This window comes from Dysidea avara, chromosome 11 (assembly GCF_963678975.1).
Source record: "Dysidea avara chromosome 11, odDysAvar1.4, whole genome shotgun sequence".
In the NCBI taxonomy this organism is placed as follows: Eukaryota; Metazoa; Porifera; class Demospongiae; order Dictyoceratida; family Dysideidae; genus Dysidea; species Dysidea avara.
Window position 1 is genome coordinate 318,517 of NC_089282.1, and position 21,032 is coordinate 339,548.

Sequence of the window (21,032 nt, forward strand, 5' to 3'; positions counted from 1 at the left end):
AAATCTGAGCCGGCCGCGCGTTATCACTAGCCAATTAGTCTGTACTCTACTAGTTGTACACATTAGACATACTAACATAGCTGTATAACATTATCTATTAATAGTCTACAGAATTTACAGAATTGTACCTACCAGTACAGAATTTTCAGTGGACAGATCACTTGTGCGTGAGTACTTGCAGTGACTTGCGCCAACTTTTTTGTGATCACGTGCGCGCACAACACATGGAGCATTGTTTACCCAGTTGCTACTAAGGACAGGTCTGCAGAGTGAAGTATACCGGACCAGAAGAAGAGTCGCTATTGTGTGTAGTAAGCTATGTGAGGTGTGGTGTTGGTGAAGTCTAATGTTTTCGTGCAATATATGACCTTGAAGGAACATATTAATTTGCCCCCCACGTAGTCCAACTTTTAGAAATTTTAGAATTTAGAAAGAATGAAGTTTTTACGTGCTCAAAAGAATCAGTAGTATGTAGTGGAATTATTTATTTATTTGTGTTAGGGGGCATCTCCAAATTGATTTTGGTACGCTTAACGTCATAATGATGCTAACTTCAGACCCCCCCTCCCCCACTCCTTAACGTCACACTATGAAAACAATGCATTGGCAATAGAAGCACAAAACGTTATATTCATTACCTGAAAACAGTCTACAAACAGTATGGCTGCTTAATCACATCACTTTCTCTCTTCCTAGCTGTTTATACTACTATAACTGCTTTAATAAAAAAAAATAATGTCATGGGCTGATACGTCCAGGGGCTAGCCCCCCCCCAACAACAAAAAAACAATCATAACACATACATCAACAGTGATATTTGTTAGTTACTAGTATACAGTAGCTCCAAATAGATTAGAGGGGAGTGAATTCTTGTCATCCTTATTATTAATAGAATCTGCTGCTGTATCAGATCTAGTTTGAGCTACTTGAGGCACTACTGTAACAATCTTTCCTCTACGAATGGTCAAATGTTTTTCTCCTGCTGACAAACGTCTTTTTAGTTCAACACGTAGTTCCTTGGCTGCCTCCCTTTCCTTTAGAGTCTTATCTGGTGATATATATACTTTGTTATAGGAGGAACTGTGTCTCAGCTTGCTGGCTCTCTTCAAGATGTTATATTTGGTAGAAGCTTCGGCTACTGAAAGGTCTGGCCTTACTATCAATAGGCTTTTTCCCCAACCTGATACATTTCAGCAAATTGACATTATCAATCTTAAGGTCAGAAGAAACCAATTGGGAAAAGCATTCTTATCTTGCTGGATTTGATCTTTTGTAGCTAAGGCACTTGGCTCTATATAACAAGGGTACATTTCCTTCTTTCTCTATCTAAATATTCATCAACTACTTCAACTGGACTAGTAGAAAGCAAGCTGTCAATGACAGATGGAGGTTTTGATATTACAGTATTTGCAGTTGCTTTGATTTCACTATCCAAGTTCTGGTTTAGTGAACACAGTTCATCGACTTTAGAAGAAAGCTCAGAAAGTACATCTCTAATTACATCTTGCTCTTCCGCTAGTGGTTGCAAAATGCCTCCATTTGTGTTTTCAGACGGTGATAGAGTAAATTGTATATTTCAAAATATTAATTGCTTCAAGTATGTCACACAATTGTTCAGTTGACAGTAATACGTGACATTACTAATTTTATTAGTTACTTGCGAGAGGAACTGATAATGCTCCTTATCTACTCCTTCACATTCAGCATGTACTAATGATGCGCACAAATCACACTGTAACTCGTCACATGTAAAAGTAATTGCTGCAATATTTGCATATCTCGACTTTCTTACTCAACAAGACACCCTTTGAGTCTGGGGAGTCGTTTGGACAATTTCGTTTGGTTCCACGAAGTTGAGCAGCCAGTGGGCTGTCTTCCAGTTGCTTTCTGTTAGTGGCATCGACAGACATCATTAACCAATTCTAATTAGTGCCTCTTTTTCGTATAGTCTGGTTTAAAGTACGACTTTACTGAAGAACTAACGTATGTTCAGTCAACGCTCCTTCCTTCTAGCTCCTCGCAACTATTGATATCTCAGCATAGCTCAAAGTTTAACAGCACTCACAAATATCCAAAAAGTGGTTACGTGACATCGTACTAATTAACTAGTTTGTCATGTTGAACACACAAAAAGGATTCCCATACATTTTCACCTTTAAACAATTATGGCTAAAGCTGGCTGTAAAATAATGGACGATATCTGCAATGATGAAATTTGATGTCATAATTGACAAAATGGTTGTTAGTGTGGGGGCTTCAGTGACTTTGGGTTAGTACACAGTACTCAAAATGGAGGTTGTCTAGTTTTTTTACAGATGAACCACGAGATGATGAAGGTAAGAAGTAATACACGTACTGTGACAGTGCAAAATGTGCTCCAACAAGGAAAGCAGACCGAAAATGTTATCATAGGGAAACACTACCTTGCCTATTACCTCCTTGTACAAAGTCCCCACATTAGCACAGCCATTTTGTTTTGTGACGTCAGAAAACTTTATTGTGGATATTGTCCATTCAGTATATGAGAAATCTTACAAAATCTACTTCCGTACCTTACAAGTATTTTATGACAATATTTCCGCTACTCAAGATGTCGACAAACTAATTTATTTAACGTTTACTCAATTAGTCTCAATTGGTGTCTCTGATCAAGGTTACAATTATCATCACTGAACCCTCACAAGATAGCCGGTATCAATGACAACGGTCCATCTATTGTACCACTAGCCAAGCCCCTACATTACCTATAATATCCACTGCTGTTCCTCTGATTGGCAAATATACCACATTACTCCCATCTTTAAATGCGGGGATAAGAAACAGCAACACAAATTGTAGACCCACATCTTTGCTTTGCATTGTATATCTAAGAACGGATAATCTACGACAAAGTCACATTTAGTAATTAATCCAGAGGTTGTCAAAGTGTTATGTCATCAAGTTACACAAGTTGGTAGCATTTTACATTGTCTGCAAATGAGAGATTAGGGGAATGATCATTAATCTAATTAGAAATCTTGAGGCACACCTGATATGACTGCAAAGGCTTCCCCACAATGATATGTGGTGGTGGTCCAATAGACTACAATGTATCAATAGTTAACCTCTGAAGTATATCACTTCAGTTTGAGTTTTGTTATGTTCTTGAATGTTATTGAGAAGTTGTTAAAATGGCTGGAATGAATGCACCCTCTGAAACTTCTTTTCAAAGTGTTACCCTTACCCTCTTTGTGGTGGAATGTCAAATGTCATTGTCTCTGAGAAAATCAGTCTGATGGCTCATTTACATGTATTAAGAATTGCCGGTTTAAAGTGTTCAGCTTACCACCCTAGTTGCTATGCATGCCAAATTTTCACACATTTTACAACTATTTATTACCTTCTATTTCATCCACTGAACAACAGTCACACATCATCTCATGATCTCAATGAAATGTTCAACCCCAACACCTCCAGTATTGATATAAAGTATTGTAATGTGCAAATTGATATTAATAAATTACGGTTTCCAGTCAGCTACCCAACATTTTATGTAGTTTTTATATCCCAAGAAATAAATGCTACATTGTGCACACTTCTCAACAAAGGACTTGTAATAACGGTGCCAATTTTAGGTACCATGTTTTATTGTGTAACTGTACGTCATAGGGTTATGACACAATGTAATATATTACTTTCATGAAGTAACTATTGGTGGTGGGGGCCAGAAGTAGGGCAAGATATTTTCATGATGTTCAGAACAGAGAAATTCTCATGTTAATAAACTCACACCCTAGTGATATTCTAATAGAACACTCACACTAGACGTATAGTTATAGCAACTCATTCTTTTCAGCAAGTGATATTTTGGATTGACAATACAAAGAAGCCACCTAACTTCAAAGGCAAATTTCAGGGTACATATCTTTTAAATCCTGCGGTTAAACGATAGTTAAACGCTGGCTGGCCATGGTTTAATGGTTGGCTATGGTTTAATGGCTGGCCATGGTTTAATGGTTGGCTATGGTTTAATGGCTGGCCATGGTTTAATGGTTGGCTATGGTTTAATGGTTGGCCATGGTTTAATGGCTGGCCATGGTTTAATGGTTGGCCATGGTTTAATGGTTGGCCATGGTTTAATGGCTGGCCATGGTTTAATGGCTGGCCATGGTTTAATGGCTGGCCATGGTTTAATGGCTGGCCATGGTTTAATGGCTGGCCATGGTTTAATGGCTGGCCATGGTTTAATGGCTGGCCATGGTTTAATGGTTGGCCATGGTTTAATGGTTGGCTATGGCACACCGTCATGTGGGAACAATAGCTTTTATAATTGCAGCTGAAATTGATTGTGGAATTTGGTATTGCCCATGTGATGAAAGCCATGTGTCCAATTTTGTGTCCTCCAGTAATCAGATGGAAAGGATGTGTCACCCTATCAGTTGAACTAGTGCTATTATCTTATTCACTACATTTTCAACTACAGATCTGAACACTTTTATCATTGCCTGACACCAAGAGTTCATACATATAATATTATTATGAACTCTTGCTCACACCATTTGGGTACACACTGGCCATTAGTTACTATACTGTGTCATCCTACAGCAGTGGTTGCTATGGTGAGGAGAAAGAAGCCTGACCGTTGCAGTTTACAGGTGTTTAGATGTTGTTGATGAGATCATGTGATCTGGTTGTTACAGGTGGCAGACACGCCCCCTCGTCTACGAGGTACACCAAAGAGATTAGCCAGCCTATCAGGACCGGTGACAACCATCGTCAAGAAGTGCCCCACCCCTGGTTGTGATGGAAGTGGTCACATTTTTAAGAGGTGCCACACCCACTACACTGCCTCAGGGTGTCCATTACATCATCGAGTAAGGATAACAAATTGTGGGGCCTGATACCAACTGAAATTCTGTATTTGAAATGTCAACATGAATCTGAAATCTTAGAAGTACTGTTGGTATTATTCAATGTGATTTTCAATTGGTGTTAGCCCCTCGTGACAGTATACATGTTATGATGGGATGTGATTGCAGAAGAGACGTAATAGAAGTGGTCGTGTGTTACCTCCAAAACTGTCCATTGATGTCACCAGTGATAATGTGGGTGTAGTTGTGGTATCATGTGATGTCATGTGATCTCCTACAGAATGATATCTCCACGCCACGCCCCCTATCAACCCCTCATATAACTAGGCTAGACCTGATTCAGCAGTTGATCAGTCCTCCGTTTGGTAACCATGGTGATCAACGAGAACCCATACTGAAAGGACTGGCTACACCCACTGAGATACAATTGTTTAAAGAAGCTCAACGGAAGGCTAAGGTGCTAATTAATATTAGTCCATTGTAAACACAGCCCACACACACGTCCTGTGGTAGTTCATTTTTGTGGCTTATAACAGTAGATGTCTAGTTTGGAGAATTGTGTCTTTATATGATGTACATAACATGTGCACCAATCTATTAGAATAAGGAGAGCAAGTTGAAACATGTGGTGTTGGGTGAACATCAAATGGAGGTGTGGTTTGTGTCACAATTTCCGTCAGTTGCTACACTACACCTCTGTAAGTATTGCCTGAGGCATTTCTGTAGCCTAGCAACCATCAAGTTACATGCTGTAAGTCACTTCAATTATTGATCACCATATTATATCATTGTTTATCAGGCATCGTGTCCATGGCGACACCCTCCAGGGAAGGAGATATATCGAGATCACATGATCTCCATATTTGAAATAGATGGTGGACAACATCAGGTCAGTACATTTTGTGATGTTAAATTTTTGTGGATCACCAAATTTTGTGGATGTCATGGTAACACTACACTATCGTACAGCTGGTGACATCTGTAAGGTACAGATTTTGTAAAATTTGCTGATTTAAGAATTTTATGCTGTCAGACTGAAATTCTTGTATTTTCAAGTGAGCAGAGTTTTGCCAAAACCTGCTGTATTCTTTAGTTAACTTGCCATGATATAGAATTATGAAGAAATCATTCATTTATTAATCACAGAAATTTGTGCTAGAGGCTATTGTAGCTACTTAAATTTGGGCCTATCCTGTAGTACAGTACACTAAACTAATTTATTAGAATACGCATGACGTATGTACAACATGCCAGCACTTCTATGGCTTGTGGGATGAACAGCCTAACAAAAACAATTGGAGAAAGTTTTCGATGCTGCCCAACACTACATCCAATATGACTGTTCTATTAGAGTATTTTAGAATGGAGTCTAGGAGTGTATTATGGTATATACTCCAGGATATTACAGTATACTCCAGGATATTATAGCAAGAGAAGAGAAAGTATCCAACTGCCATATACTCAAAAATGAGCACATCAAGTAGAGAAGCCAACCCGTAACTTTAAATCATGCCTGGGCACTTGAAACATCAGGTGTTTATTACTTCATTCAACACATACTTTGACAGCACTACAGGTTGGCTTCTCTACTTCATGTGCTCATTTTTGATGCAATATATGGCAGTTGGATACTCTCTCTTCCATTATTTACTCTTGACAAGTACACAGAAAAATTTGAATTTTCAACTAGAGTGGGGACCATAGTACATCGATAAAAAGTGCTGAAACAAGTTGGAGTAGTGCACGTTATTAAATCACAGTAAAACAATAAGTGTTATATCCCTACTGTGCTATAGCACTTTTTATTGTTTTACTGTGATTTAATACCATGGACTACTCCAACTTGTTTCAGTACATTTTATCGATGTGCTATGGCCCTGTGTACTTGTTTGTTAACTTTTTTTTGTAAATATTATTATGACTGGTGAACCCATGCATACGTTGCCGCGTGCCCCAGCTATTGCGCTTTGTTGTCGGCTTTGTTCAACCCGTTACACAGCACTTCGGATCTAGATCTGTTCAAAAAGTACCTCTGCAATCCATGCATACCAAAAGAAATGGTGCCACTCGCCCCAGTTATATCAATTATCGTCTGAAGGTGAAGCATCCATTATGCTTTGTTGCCAGCTGTGTCCAACCCGTTACACAACAGTACGAATCAAGAACTGTAGCTGGAAGTCTTTGAGCAGGCTGTAGGACCAGGTGTCCTACAGACCTTCAGCACTTGTGCTGTAAAGCATTAGTAAATAAATTTTTTTAAAGTAAATAAACTGTTCGAAAAGCACCTCTGCAATCAGAATAGCCACTATGAAAAATTCGTTACAAAGGGAAGCCATCATGTGCTATCGCCAATTCGACACTTTTCACTGTCAGCAAAGATGAATGGGACACAAAGGAGAACACTGGTAAGTCCATGAAGAATGCATTGTACATACTGCGGTATGCCAAAAGGCACCTCTCAGGCCGAAGCGACGTCGAACAGTGAAAAAATCAAGCCTGTAGCCTTAGCCGTTATCGAGTTATGCTTGTCTGAAGGCATCAGGCAATCAGTCAGTAGAAAATTCTGTTAAATAAATTAATTTTAAAATTCCGTAGCAACTTGTTGAAGCGTTTTGGGTCAATCTGAAAGCTAGTTTGGGTGCTTAGTTTTACCTAACCAATACTGCCTCATCGTCGATGGACTGGAATCAAATCCTGGACCTATGGGTTAACAGTCGTCGGGAAAAATTGAGGCTGGTTTTTGGGTGATGTTATTTCGTGGACCACACCTACTCCTTTTTTGTCCCTACTATACAGTACTGTATGATTATAGTATACTCCAGAATATTATAGTATACTTTAGGATATTATAGTATACTCCAGGATATTACCTGTGTTTGTGTTAGTCTTACTGTCAGAATCTTTGCCTACTGGCTAAACTATTCCTGGATCACAAGACTGTCTATTATGATGTGCAGCCATTCATATTTTATGTTATGACACAATATCGGGATGGAGGCTGCCATTTGGTTGGCTACTTTTCCAAGGTGACCAGCCCCACCCATTATTATTGCTAAGCTCACATGATCTGTACTACAGGAGAAGTCTTCAGCACTCAATTACAACTTGTCATGTATACTGGTACTACCATGTTACATGAGGAATGGGTTTGGTAGGATGTTGATTGAGTTTAGTAAGTGTCTGTTCATGTTCACCAGAGCCCTTAGTAACCATTGTTATATAAGCCAGCTGGCCAAACATTCATCATTATAGTAGCTCAAAATATCTCTAGCACAGCTGACCATATTTAGGCATTTATAAGCACCCTAATTAGTCTGATCTGTCTAGCATTGAGCACTAATGTCGGTGTTACTGATAACTTGTGTCCAATGAAATTGTCACATTAGCCAGCAGGTAACTGTGACTATGCAAACCCCTTTATTTGGTCGGTTATGCTGAACTAACATTTTGTATGACATTCAGCAGTTAAAAGTATTCTTGTAAACCATTGGTTGGTATAGTGATCACATGTTTATCTCTTTGATGTTAGCAAGAGGTTCAGGTGAACACACAGACTATATAATAGTAGCCACACACCCTTGTGATGTCACAGGTTACTTGTTAACACGTCTGGAGGGCACAACAGGGTCACCAGAGAGACCATTATCAGACCTAGGGTTGGTGTCCTATCGTAGCTACTGGCGTGATGCTATACTAGATCACATGATCCAACTAAAGGAGGGAAGCAGCTTGTCTATTAAAGGTGTGATGTCATCATCATCATTGATCATGTGATGTCACATGATCTCTACAGAGCTCAGCAAACAGTCAGGGGTTAACACAGATGATCTGGTCAGTACAATGCAGCGACTGGGGATAATAAAATATTGTAAAGGACAACATATTGTACTGCATGATAAGGTATGTGGCTTATATTGTGGTAGCATGTGGCTTATATTGTGGCATAGGAGCTGCTCGATGATTATGTGGGGAGGTGTAAAAAACTGAAGTCTAGATCAATCAACCCTTCTTGTTTGAAACGATGACAGTTTTCTGTTAGACTATTTTGTGTTGAGTCTTGATTGATGTTTAACCATCATTGATTTTGTCTTTGATTATAATAAAGAAATGTTGATTGACAAATTCTTGATAACCAAAGCAGCTAGGATTTATGAGCATATGTACATTATCTATCGGCGGTTATGTTGAGTCTTTTATTAGGTGGTATTAACGTTTTGTTTACTTTTTCAACATTGCTGAATGTTCTATTAGAGTGTTTTGTGTGTTAATATATTCGATTGTGGGAATGGCTCGTAATCAAGAGAAACGCCAATTACTGCTCAACAGAATATGGTCAGCTAAACAAGACGAAGGCAAGGTGAAGGAGCGTAGACCCTTCCTAGCTACGGACTGTAATGATTTAAAAGAAGCAGAGAAATGGCGCCAACAAGTCATCAGACAGATATCTAAGAAAGTATCACAAATACAAAACCCCGGCCTGGGAGAATATCGCATACGAGACTTGAATGACGAGATTAACAAGTTGTTGCGCGAGAAGGGTCACTGGCAGGACCGGATTGTGGAACTTGGTGGACCGGATTATCACAAGGTTGGCCCCAAGATGTTGGATCACGAGGGCAAAGAGGTACCGGGTAATCGTGGATACAAATATTTTGGTGCAGCTAAAGACCTCCCTGGGGTAAGAGAGCTGTTTGAAAAGGAGCCAACCAAAGCTAGCAGAAAGACGAGGGGGGAACTTGCTCGTAATGTTGATGCTGATTATTATGGTTACCGTGACGATGATGATGGTGTATTGGTTCCGTTAGAACAAGAACAGGTATGTCAGATCATGTGATCTAATAGAACATGGTCATGACTTTATTTACAAATACAAAATGTTACACACGCTAATAGTTGTCTCTATAATAATATGTATGTAATCATTAAGGCAACATGGTGTGGCTATAGTGTGGATTTTAAATTGTTTTTCCTTTGCCCTTGTTCAGATTCCAATTTCACTATCCTAACAAGACAGTACAAAATCACTCAACTGCTGTAGCTGTGTTTATTTTGTGATCTACATAATTATGTGACCTAATTTTAGAAAACCATTGATATACACACAACAGTACTTTTGTAATAAAACACATTCAAAAACAATGGGTAAAAAACACAAGCTTCAGAAAAAATTTTACGCAAGCTTTTATAGCCTTGCTGGTTGGTGAACTGACACTCCAGTGGATAAATCCTGGGCATCATAATGTTCCCCTATTCATAGGGAGTTCAAAAATCCTTGTTTCATCTTCATACACTGGTGGGTTTCTGAGTTACGGATGTTTGTTTACGCTGCAGTGATGAAAGAATTTACGACAATTTTTCTTTAATGAATTCGCCTTCCTTCCGGATCACAGATGAATATCTTTAGCAAAAACTATACCTTGGTGGATGCACAAATTCATGGCAAATCTACAATGAGCAAAGATTCAACTCCGTATGCCGTAGTTATGATGGTTTATGTAAGTGCCTGTAGATTATTTTCTCGATGTCTTCTGTACGTATTGATTTATTCGCTCGTCCGGGTGTCTACTGCTGTATTTCCCACACAGTTTATCTTATGAAGCTGAAACTTAGCCAATCCATTCCTCTGTCCCTGTAGACAACAAAGAACCAATAAAATGAATTTTGATAAATGTGTATATCAACAGTTTTCTAAAATTAGGTCACAAATGATCACTTGTACACATTTGGACCTCCTTGAGGTGGTCAATAACATTACTACTATTATGTGTGATAAATTCAGTAAGAATTCTTAATGAACTATTGCAAAAAAATTTTCATGCAGAGCTTGTAGTGCATGGGAACATTGTCATGTTATAATTTCTTACAAGTATCTCCTTTACTCAGTTTATGGGCAGTATCTCAATATTGTTGTATGAATAGTTTCTTTTTGATTATTTATAATTCTTTGATGAAATGATGGTCAATTTCTCCCAAGAAAGTAGTTTGCTGTTAGTACAGGAAATTTTGATGAAAAAGTTGACAAATCAGCTAATTCTAATTCATCAGATGCTCTTAAACACTCCTAAAAGTACACATTTCAATTAGGGCATGAACAAATGTCAAACATTTGTAAGAAACTTAACATTTGAATGTAAATTTCAACATTTGAACATTTGTTATCTTGTCCATGCTCAATTATTATGGCTTTAAATGGTTGTCTTTAATTGTGATTGAGTAAAAAGTGTCACAGATGTATCTTTCGTAGGATAGTACAGTTTCATAATGCACAATCATACAGTATGATAGTACTGTATAGTAGGGACCATAAAGGTTTGGGTGTGGCTGTGGCCCATGAAAAAACATCACCCAAAAGCCAGCCTCACTTTTCCCTGACGACAATGATGCAGTATTGGTTTGGTAAAATGAAGCTTTCAGATCGACCTGAAATGTTTTCAACAAGTTGCTATGAAATTTAAAAATAAAATTATTAAACAGAATTTTCTAGTGACTGACTAACTGACTGATGCCTTCAGACAAGCATAACTCGATAACGGCTAAGGCTACGGGCTTGATGTTTTCACTGTTTGGCATCGCTTCAGCTGGACACATGCCTTTTGGCATACCGAAGTACGTACAATGCATTCTTCATGGATGTACCAGTGTCCTCTTTTGTGTCCCATTCATCTTGGCTTACAGCTAAAAGTGTTGATTTGGTATTAGCACATGATGGCTTCCCTTCGTAATGGAAATTGTCTGTATTTTCATAGTGGCTACTTTGATTGCAGAGGTGCTTCTTGATTCATACTGCTGTGTAATGGGTTGAACATACAGTAGCTGACAACGAAGCGTAAAGGATACTTCACTTTTTAGACAATCATTGGTAGCTGGGGTGTGTGGCGCCATTTCTTTCTTTTGATGTGGTATGCGTGAGTTCACCAGTCATAATAATTTAATTTACAAAAAAAAGTTAACAAACAAGTACACAAAAAAATTGGAATTTTCAACTGGAGTAGGGACCATAGCACATCAATAAAAAGTACTGAAACAAGCTGGAATAGTGCACGATATTAAATCACAGTAAAACAATAAGAAGTGTTATGTCCCTACTGTGCTCAAGATACCATAATGGATTTGCACAGTAGGGATATAACACTTCTTATTGTTTTACTGTGATTTAATATGGTGCATTACTCCAGCTTGTTTCAGTACTTTTTATCAATGTGCTATGGTCCCTACTCTAGTTGAAAATTCCAAAAAATTTTGTGTACTTGTTATCATTATTGTAAATGATAAGACTAACTGAGTGAGTGTAACAACATTTGAACGTTTGTAAAGAAAAATTAAAGGTTGTTCAAATGCTAAAATTTAACATTCGTTCATTCCTTAGTTTCTATTAATGATTTTTATGAATATTCAATTTGTCAATACTGATCAAGTGTGGATTTGTCAAATTTTCCTTCTGTCAAAATTTCCTTTTGTAGGTTACATATTTTAAGGTTTGGTTTTTGGGCTTAACTTCAAGGAAATGTTAATATCATGGTAATATTTGGTATTGTGAAATTTCAGGTCACACTACCGTATGACACGCTGTCTATCACAAAATTATTAGCTTTTCCATCACCTATTGTAGAAGTTTCCATCAACGATCGAGAGATTTGTCAACAATTGAGATGCTCCATTGATCTGTGGAGACGTTCTATAAATATGCTCATGTTTCGTTTTCAATTTGAAAAGCTTGAATCGCTTAATTCGTTGCCGCATGTAGTTCTTTGGGTGATCGCTGTTAGAAATTTTACTAGAAGCTCTGGAGATAGCCTGCTAATTAAAATACAGAGCACTACTGATAAATTACTGGAAGATATGTTAACAGCTGCAATTGGTCATCCTCCAACTCTGCTTTTAGGTGTGTATACGTACATTGCTCAGTGAATAGCTAACTATTAGCTATATGGTTCCATTAGCTATATGCATGCACGCTAGCCACACTTTATCTTCCAACAACGTATAACAATTTGCCAGCGATTTTCATATAATGATTGATATAGCTGGATGATTCTAGCCGTTTAAGGCTAATGGTAATGTCGTGTGTGGCTATATGGAATTAACCAATTATGATTATTTTTGTAATTATTGTAGACATCTGAAATATTAATAATAGGTTTGCTGTAAAGTAGTTGAAAACAACATTTCTGTGAAACTGTTTGATGAAAAATTGTTGCTATGAAATGCAGGAATATACACACAGTGTATTAAGGATACTGTACTGGTTTAAACTACGACTTTGTAAATCTTCAGAAATGATTTCAACTGCTGCCTGGTATAAATTAATCCCATAATTGTTAGATTCGTAGAGTGGATCAATTAGCTGTAGCCTTGCTTGTCCATCAAAAGGAAGGTCAACACTAGTTTCAGGTATGACAATTTCTCTATCTTCTTCTGGTACTGGGCTTTCATTACCAAACCTATAGTCCTCATCAACAATGTCTAATGTCCGGTTTCTTGTGTTATTACACCACTGACGAAAAGCTTATGTGGGAGCAACCTTCTTATGTATTTTGTAATGATTCCATCCCTCATTAAAGATTTGCAACGATTTGTTAGATACACTTAGTGTAGGGCAGACAAGTGATCATCACTTAAGGATCCAAAAGTCCACCATTCTGTAAATAGTATAGTCACACATCTATTATCCACAGATGGTTGTGAACAGAAAAACCAACCAACACACTTTGTCTATCTGTACCTCTCTGTGTTCTAACATGTATATTAGGAAACTTGAATATTTTCACGGCCTTGCATAATTGGTCAGTCCTAACTTGGCTTGGCAAACCATACTGTTGTACAGCAATTAAGCACTGTTGCCATGAACACTGAAGAAACACAATGAGGCTACTGTAGCCATCAATTCCACAATGAGCAACAAAGTGCCACAGTGCATTAGGACCTGATACCAAATATGGGCTTTGTCTCCCCTCCAGCACAAAACAGTACTCAGTAGATCTCTGTATCCCTTGTCTTATCTGTTGTCTTGGTACTGTATATCCTTCAGATGTATCCCTTGTCTTATCTGTTATCTTGGTATTGTATATCCTTCAGATGTATCCCTTGTCGTATCTGTTATCTTGGTATTGTATATCCTTCAGATGTATCCCTTGTCGTATCTGTTATCTTGGTATTGTATATCCTTCAGATTTGATTCTACCAAACACCATACTTTCTCCTACCTGTGGTAACTCTCTTCATAGAACTATAAATGTAACTTCTCAACTTTTGATCACTGAGTGACCTTCCTATTTCATTATCTATCATTCCAAACTCTACGTCTACGATATATTGTCATCCCTGAAACTGCAAGCATTCAGACCAGTTGAATGAAAGGGACGTCAATTGGTTTTGAGTTATTTGAAACTTTGGACATCCTGGGATGATGATCTTTCTACTTGTAAGTGATATGTAACTTCTGGTCTGGTTTGTAGCTCATCAATATAGCACTACCAGCAATTCCTCTTATATAGTGTTCAAATAACTCTGTAATCTGTGAAATGTACAAGAGAAGATCATTGCCGTGTGACCGCGTTGCAGCAGACACTGATGAATTCAAATGCTGATGAATTCTAGTTAAGTTTGGATGGGAGATAAGTTTTGTTTATTTGTTTGTTTTAATGCAGTTATAAGTGTGTGCATCTATAGTTTAGCTTGAAAATCATTTACAACTTCAGCAGGGAGAGAGTTCCAGATTCTGATGGCAAGAATAAATGATGGTAGAAGGTAGAGATGGGGATGAACCTTTGTTGATGACCGCATATAATGGAGGATGATGGGTTAAGAATCTGTATTGAAACTACTGTATGTTGTAAAGGATTTTGAAAAACACGATAGCTTTAGCATTAATTCTCCTTACGTACTTCTTGCTAGTCTAATGCCTCAAGTAAGCTTGTATCACTAGTACTTCTGGTAAAGAGTTAAAGATGAAATGAGCTGGGACTATTTCTAGTTTGTGATTGAATGTGCGGAGACCAGACAACTGAGGCATACTCTAGTATTGGCCTCACATATGTAATATAAGCTAGAGACTTAACATTGGTAGAACACTGTCATAAGTTATGTTGTAAAAAACCATGTGTTGAGTTGGCTTTACTGTAATGTACTCTTTCCATGAAAGATTGTGAGTAATATATAGTGATTCCTAATGTAACTGACTAACTGTATCGATAATACAGTTGTCAATCTTATAAGTGGAGTTCAATGGTGCACGCTTGCTTAAGGTGTTTGCATTTGGATATATTAAAAAGCATAAACCAGTCTATTGACCAGTGGAATAATCCCTTGTATCTTATCATTGTCATCATTTGAATGGATAATTATCAACATCATCTGCATATAATCTTATGGCAAATGGAATATTGTTTGGCAGGTCATTAATATACAACAGAAAAAGTAAAGGTCCCAAAACTTGAGCCCTGTTGGACACCTGATGACACTCTACATGGTCACTGTGACAGTTGTCCTTGTTGCCATCTATTAGTTTAAAATTCTTAACCTAATTATGTATCTTATAACCTGCATCTAAACCCTTAGCCAAGTCATCAATAGTTTCCAACAGTTGTGTCTCACAACACTAAACCCATGCACATAATATTGTAGTCATTACATGAGAAGATAAAGCTGAGGAGATGATATGTGGTATGTCATCTGGACCAGATGCTTTGTGTGGATCTAAAGTCTTGTAAGAGTTGAAGTACACCTTCGGTTGTTATATTGATTGAGGACCCTTGAGTGTGCCGGTTGGTATGGACTGAGAATCTGACTGAAACTGACTGAACCTGACTGAAACTGACTGAAACTGATCATTCAAAGTAGTAGCTTATGAACACTAGTTTGATTGTCCTTCTCTAACAATGGTAGCTACCCCACTACACTGATCTTTCCTTTTTGATGTTATGTCACTCCTCCAGAGTATTTTGTTGTTACTACCACCATCATCTGATTTGATGAGATTAGAAACATACGTATCATTGTGCCTTTTGGCATTCTCTTTGGATAACTATAGAAGTAAATTTTACAAGCAATTGCTTCACATGGCGTGGAAACATCTACAACCAAACCTGTTAGGCAGGCAAAAATACTCCATACCTACCAGCTCTGTCATTACAAAATACTTGAAGTTACTGGGAAATATTTCATTAGAAGGTTTAGCCAGGATTCTGTTCCAGCGATAAAATGGGGGGCTTCTTCCCTGATAAGATTCACAAATGATTCAGCCTTGGACATAATAATAAAATTCGTTGATAGTAATTTAAATGATTTGTGAGGTGCTTGATTATTATAATTGCTTGTAGGGATGTAATTATCAGTGTAGTTGGAGGGAGTTAGCGGGTACTTCTCTGCACTTTGTATCATGTACTTTTTGCCTTCTTGGTTTCCTCATGAACTCTACTGATAGCTGATGATGTGGTCTTTTGGTGGTCCTTAAATTGAGATTCAGTGTTATTTACAATGTGTAACTTATTGTTTTAATGGGATGGGTAAGGTTTGTATACACAAGGTGCAGAAGAATGGAATATTAGCACTGTTTATATTGGCCTTTGCATTGATCAAATTTTCTAGAACCGTCGTGTGCTGTACTCCTTTGTACCATGAGCATTTGAAGACATCACTGGTAGCTTCCTTGGAAAAAACTAGACATGGAGTTTCGTTTTGACTTTTTGTCTTCCTAGTTGGCAGGAGAGCTTGCTGTTTAAGGGTAGTTTCGCTCTCCATTTGGGCCTATAAGGAACAGAACACAAAAAACTGTTTACACAATGGGGAATTTTTCGCCGTAACAGGTACCATTATCTCAGGGGGTGCCACGGTACAACAGCATTAGCAACTGTGGTTCCATCCTGAAGGGGACGTTCACAGTAACGATTCTCTTCAACAAACAAGAGTGAATAACCGAAGTTGACATCTTCAATGAGAAGTAGGAGGAGTAGAGAAATTGAAACAACCAGTCCCACAACTGAAGTTTTTTTTTGGAATTTATTTTAATTTTTTTTATCAATGACAAACTCGGCATACTGGTGATTAGCATGTCCATCCTGTCGTTCTTGCAAAACCACAGCTAACTGGTCTCCACCCCCAAATTTCCACCATTTAGCTAGCTAGCTAAACTAACTATCTACAGTACTAAAACGTATCAGTAGTAGCCAAAGTGCACCATTGATCAATATCCATCGTTAATTATATACCGCCTACAATAAAGTTAATCCACAGACGATTGAGCATCTTGATTGTCGATGGAAACTTGTACAATAGGCAATGGAAAAACTAATAATTTTGTGACAGACTGCATGTCATACTACCATCATAGTGTAAAGATGACATTGCCCAACCTTGCCTGGTTATAACTATCTTGTGATTATTGTGTGCAAGCTCCTTGGTGTAAAAAATAATTGTCTTAATAACCAGTTTAATTGCTCCCCATCAGACCCATTAGTCATCTTGATAAATCAACTGGTTCCCCTATCACACCAGAGATGACTCACATGATCACCAATGGTGTTTATGCTAGATCCTATCAACAGAATATATGCACATTTTTTCTCTCAACATATCTGATACACTGGAGGTACATTACAAAATGACACAGTGTGAATAATAGATAAATGGGCACACGTCACAACCCTTTGATGTGTGATTACACTACCAAATATGGCACCAGGTGTTAAGGGTTGTTTACTAGCTAGGAAAGTAATGTGTTGTGTTGAGAAGGTTTGTAAGGGATTTGGTGACACACCGGTAGGTGTCAGTGTTGAAGTAGTTCAACCAATTTCTGATCACAAATTGTTGTACATTAAGAAAAGAGCACAGTCATCAATTTTTTGTGGGTATGTGTGTGTGTAGTTATTGTCGTAATTGTGATATAACATTCAGTGATGATACAATCAGTGATGGTACTATTAGTGATGGTTCATTACAGGAAAGGAAGGCTGTATCACTAGCAGTGAAGATGTGGCAGGAAAGTGACAAGATGGAGGATGGAGGTATGGCAGATGAGGAGGACATTTATGCAGTACATGATGACGATAGTGACACTGAAGATGTTGCTATGGTAACTGGAGATGATCAACAAAAGTCACTTATGGCCCACATATCAGGTATGTCGCAGTAACCATGGTAACTGATATTATATTGGTTACCATAGTACCCAGTCAGGATGACATAGAACAGATGATAATAGCCAAGAAGAAACAAGAACTACTCAACCAATATGCCAGTGACACTTTAGTGCAGCAAGAGGTTGAGGCTAGAACATTATTAGGATTGTAATCGTCACGTGATCACATTAATAATTTCATAAACTCGAACGTCATGATGTGCGTTATATGGAATAATGTTGTAAGATAGGAGATACGATGAGTGTTTGAAAACGCTAAAGTAAGTTGTAACATGTAAACCTGTGTGAGTGACTGACGCGCTACCTATCATTAATTACAGATTCAGATGCGCTACTTTTAATCATAGATCGTATATACGATCTGTTTCAATCATAGATAATATATACCTCCGGAGGTATATATTATCTATGTTTCAATCAAGCTTGGTAATAAACATGTACGGCGTTATTTATTAGTCCAAACTGGGTGATGAGGGCGAGATCCTATTATATTCCGGGGATTTACAAATCCACGAAGCGAATGCCCTCCCTGGTGGACTGCAACTGACATCCCCATTGGGAAGAAAATTATTGCAGCACATTTGCAAATGCCCTGGGATGTTGTACCCCTAGTTAGCCCATACTGGAGGTTACAAATGATAAGTAGTCATGTATTAGTGGTGGAACGTAGTATTGAAGCATGTCTTCACCATGCGTAACCTGTAAGAGTGGTTGGCCTCATCAATACCCCACAATGTTCAGTAGTGTTTATACAATATGGAGTAATGTGGTATAGTCTATGTCTAGGTTGAACTGCATACTTGGTCAAATCAACTGTTTATAGCTAGTCATGCCAAGTCAGTTGTCAAGGAAATAGAGAATAAGTAGTAGTACCATTGTACAGTCTAATATCACATGTCAATTTTGACCCTACATGTGTATGTGTGTTCGCTTGTTTGTTTGTGCCTACATGATATTCCTTTTGGGATAGTGTCATAATTGTTATTGTTGCAGGTATGCCTCCTCTTGTGGTGTTTGGACGTAGCTGGGAGTTTGGTAGTGATGACCTTGTGTTCCCATTCCTAACTACTGGTACAATCCATGGTGTATGGCTGCTATCAGTGATCACATTGTTAATAATATTTCATAATGACCTTACCTGTAGTGATGTTCACAACCTGGTCATCTTATCTTATACTACAGTAGCTGTGTTCCTACTAGTAATCATATTAGCATTAACTATATCCTTTACTAGTGCTAGAGGTACGATAGCTAATCCTGGACCACGTTGGATCATACCTTATTTGTTATATGTTAGAGTGTTCATATTTGTGTGTGAGGTTGGACTACTGGTCACTGGGACTGTGTTTGCGTTTGTTGACCCTGCTGTGTCATCGTGTGTCAACTATGACAAGAGTGTCCTGTTGTTACGAGTGATCATGGTTAGTGGTCTGCTGTTCCTATTTGTGTTTGTGGCCATTGTCATGATGTATATTGATCCTTGTCACTGCTACCGGGGTAGACTCGGACAAATAACTAAACAACAGTCGGATCAGCTATTGTTGCTAAGCGATGACCAATCAGATGGTGATATTACTACTAATCGTTACCAGTCATTATGGGAGAAGCGTTGTAAGCTACTTTGTTGCCTTGCTGGTCGTGATCAAGCTCATCGTAATGCTTATAGGGAACTGTCTACACTATTTAGTCTGTTCTTTGTTGATGTCAATTTGATCCCTTCAGACATTGCTGCAGGATTTGTGTTACTACAGCGACAACAATTTGCTGAGGAGAAACAAAGGATGGCTTTATCAGAGGAAGATTTGTTTGGAGTAGAGCGTCCACTTGACTTCTCTGATCCCACAGACAAGGAAGAATATAAAATGTCACTGCACTATTGTAGTTATGCTCTTGGTTGTTACACATGGCCGTTACTGTTCTATGTCAAACCCAGTACTGCACTGTGTCAACTAGGACAACATGTCTACCCCTCCGACCAGATGGGGACCCTACATCATCGTCGGCAACAACATGTTCTCCATGACAACTCTTGTTTCTGTAACCTTGGTGGACTATTAGAGATGGCTGGTATTGATGAAGACCAGATCATATATTGTTCATTCCGTAATGATCTCTACTGTATACCCTTCTATGTTGCTATGGATTATGACAACGAAGCCATAGTAATAGCCCTGAGGGGAACTCTGTCATTACATGATGTTATTACAGACATGATTGCTGTTGAAGAAGATATTGACGTGACTGCTAATAGTGATGGTGACATGAGAGCACACAAAGGTATTTTACATACAGCTCACTGGGTACAAGGGGTACTCAAGGATAAGGGAGTATTAGATAAAGCATTCAGTCGAGGACCTAACTACAAGTTAATAATAGTAGGACACTCACTTGGAGCAGGCTGTGCTAGTTTATTATCGATGTTGTTAAGAGAGGATTATCCTGATCTCCATTGTTACAGCTACTCTCCACCTTGCTGTCTCAACGAAGCAGCTGCTCATTACTCCAAACAATTTATTACTACAGTAACACTTGGGAAGGACCTGATAGCTCGGTTCTGCGTGGGAACTTCCCACACTCTAAAACATGATATTGTCTCATTGCTACAATGTTGCACCAAGCCTAAATATCGTATATTATTAGAAGGTGCCGTGGAGACCCTCACTAAATGTGTTGGAAGGACTAAAGTGTTTACTACTGGAGTATCATCAGCTAGTGAGGAAGAAGCTCCATTACTAGAAGAACAAGATCATGTCACAATAAGGCCATTATTCCTACCAGGAAGGATCATCCATATCAGAAACACTGGCAGGACTAAAGCTTGTATGTGTAGTCAACATCACAAACAAGGTTATTGGGTTAACACTGACAGTTTCCTAAACATTCAAATATCACCAGAAATGGTAAGGGACCATTTTCCTAATGTACTGTACAATGCCATGAAGACTCTGTGGAGTGAGAACACGTGATACTACTACTGTGTTAGTTTTAGTATTTTGCAATTTCATTTCTCATTATTTTCAATTGCTGAACAATAATTCTGTACATTG

The 21,032-nt window shown here is 38.3% G+C and overlaps 3 protein-coding genes across 3 annotated transcripts; all 3 read left to right on the forward strand.

Annotated features, from left to right (window-relative positions):
* The first annotated feature begins 5 nt into the window (after positions 1-5).
* Positions 6-8,972, forward strand: LOC136238223 (histone acetyltransferase KAT7-like). The gene is made up of 12 exons (XM_066028579.1): positions 6-311; positions 4,588-4,634; positions 4,680-4,853; positions 5,019-5,084; positions 5,131-5,307; positions 5,452-5,601; positions 5,650-5,739; positions 7,736-7,876; positions 7,929-8,022; positions 8,443-8,592; positions 8,644-8,750; positions 8,798-8,972. Coding segments are annotated over exons 1-12 (1,275 nt in total). The 5' UTR covers positions 6-310; the 3' UTR covers positions 8,876-8,972.
* A 146-nt stretch (positions 8,973-9,118) lies between these two features.
* LOC136238230 (pre-mRNA-splicing factor ISY1 homolog) lies at positions 9,119-18,175 on the forward strand. Its single transcript, XM_066028590.1, has 3 exons — positions 9,119-9,666; positions 17,788-17,965; positions 18,013-18,175. The coding sequence occupies exons 1-3, from the start codon at positions 9,136-9,138 to the stop codon at positions 18,135-18,137; spliced, it is 834 nt and encodes a 277-aa protein (XP_065884662.1). The 5' UTR covers positions 9,119-9,135; the 3' UTR covers positions 18,138-18,175.
* Positions 18,147-21,020, forward strand: LOC136238217 (diacylglycerol lipase-beta-like). Its single transcript, XM_066028571.1, has 2 exons — positions 18,147-18,245; positions 18,979-21,020. The coding sequence occupies exon 2, from the start codon at positions 18,981-18,983 to the stop codon at positions 20,949-20,951; it is 1,971 nt and encodes a 656-aa protein (XP_065884643.1). The 5' UTR covers positions 18,147-18,245; positions 18,979-18,980; the 3' UTR covers positions 20,952-21,020.
* Positions 21,021-21,032: the final 12 nt, after the last annotated feature.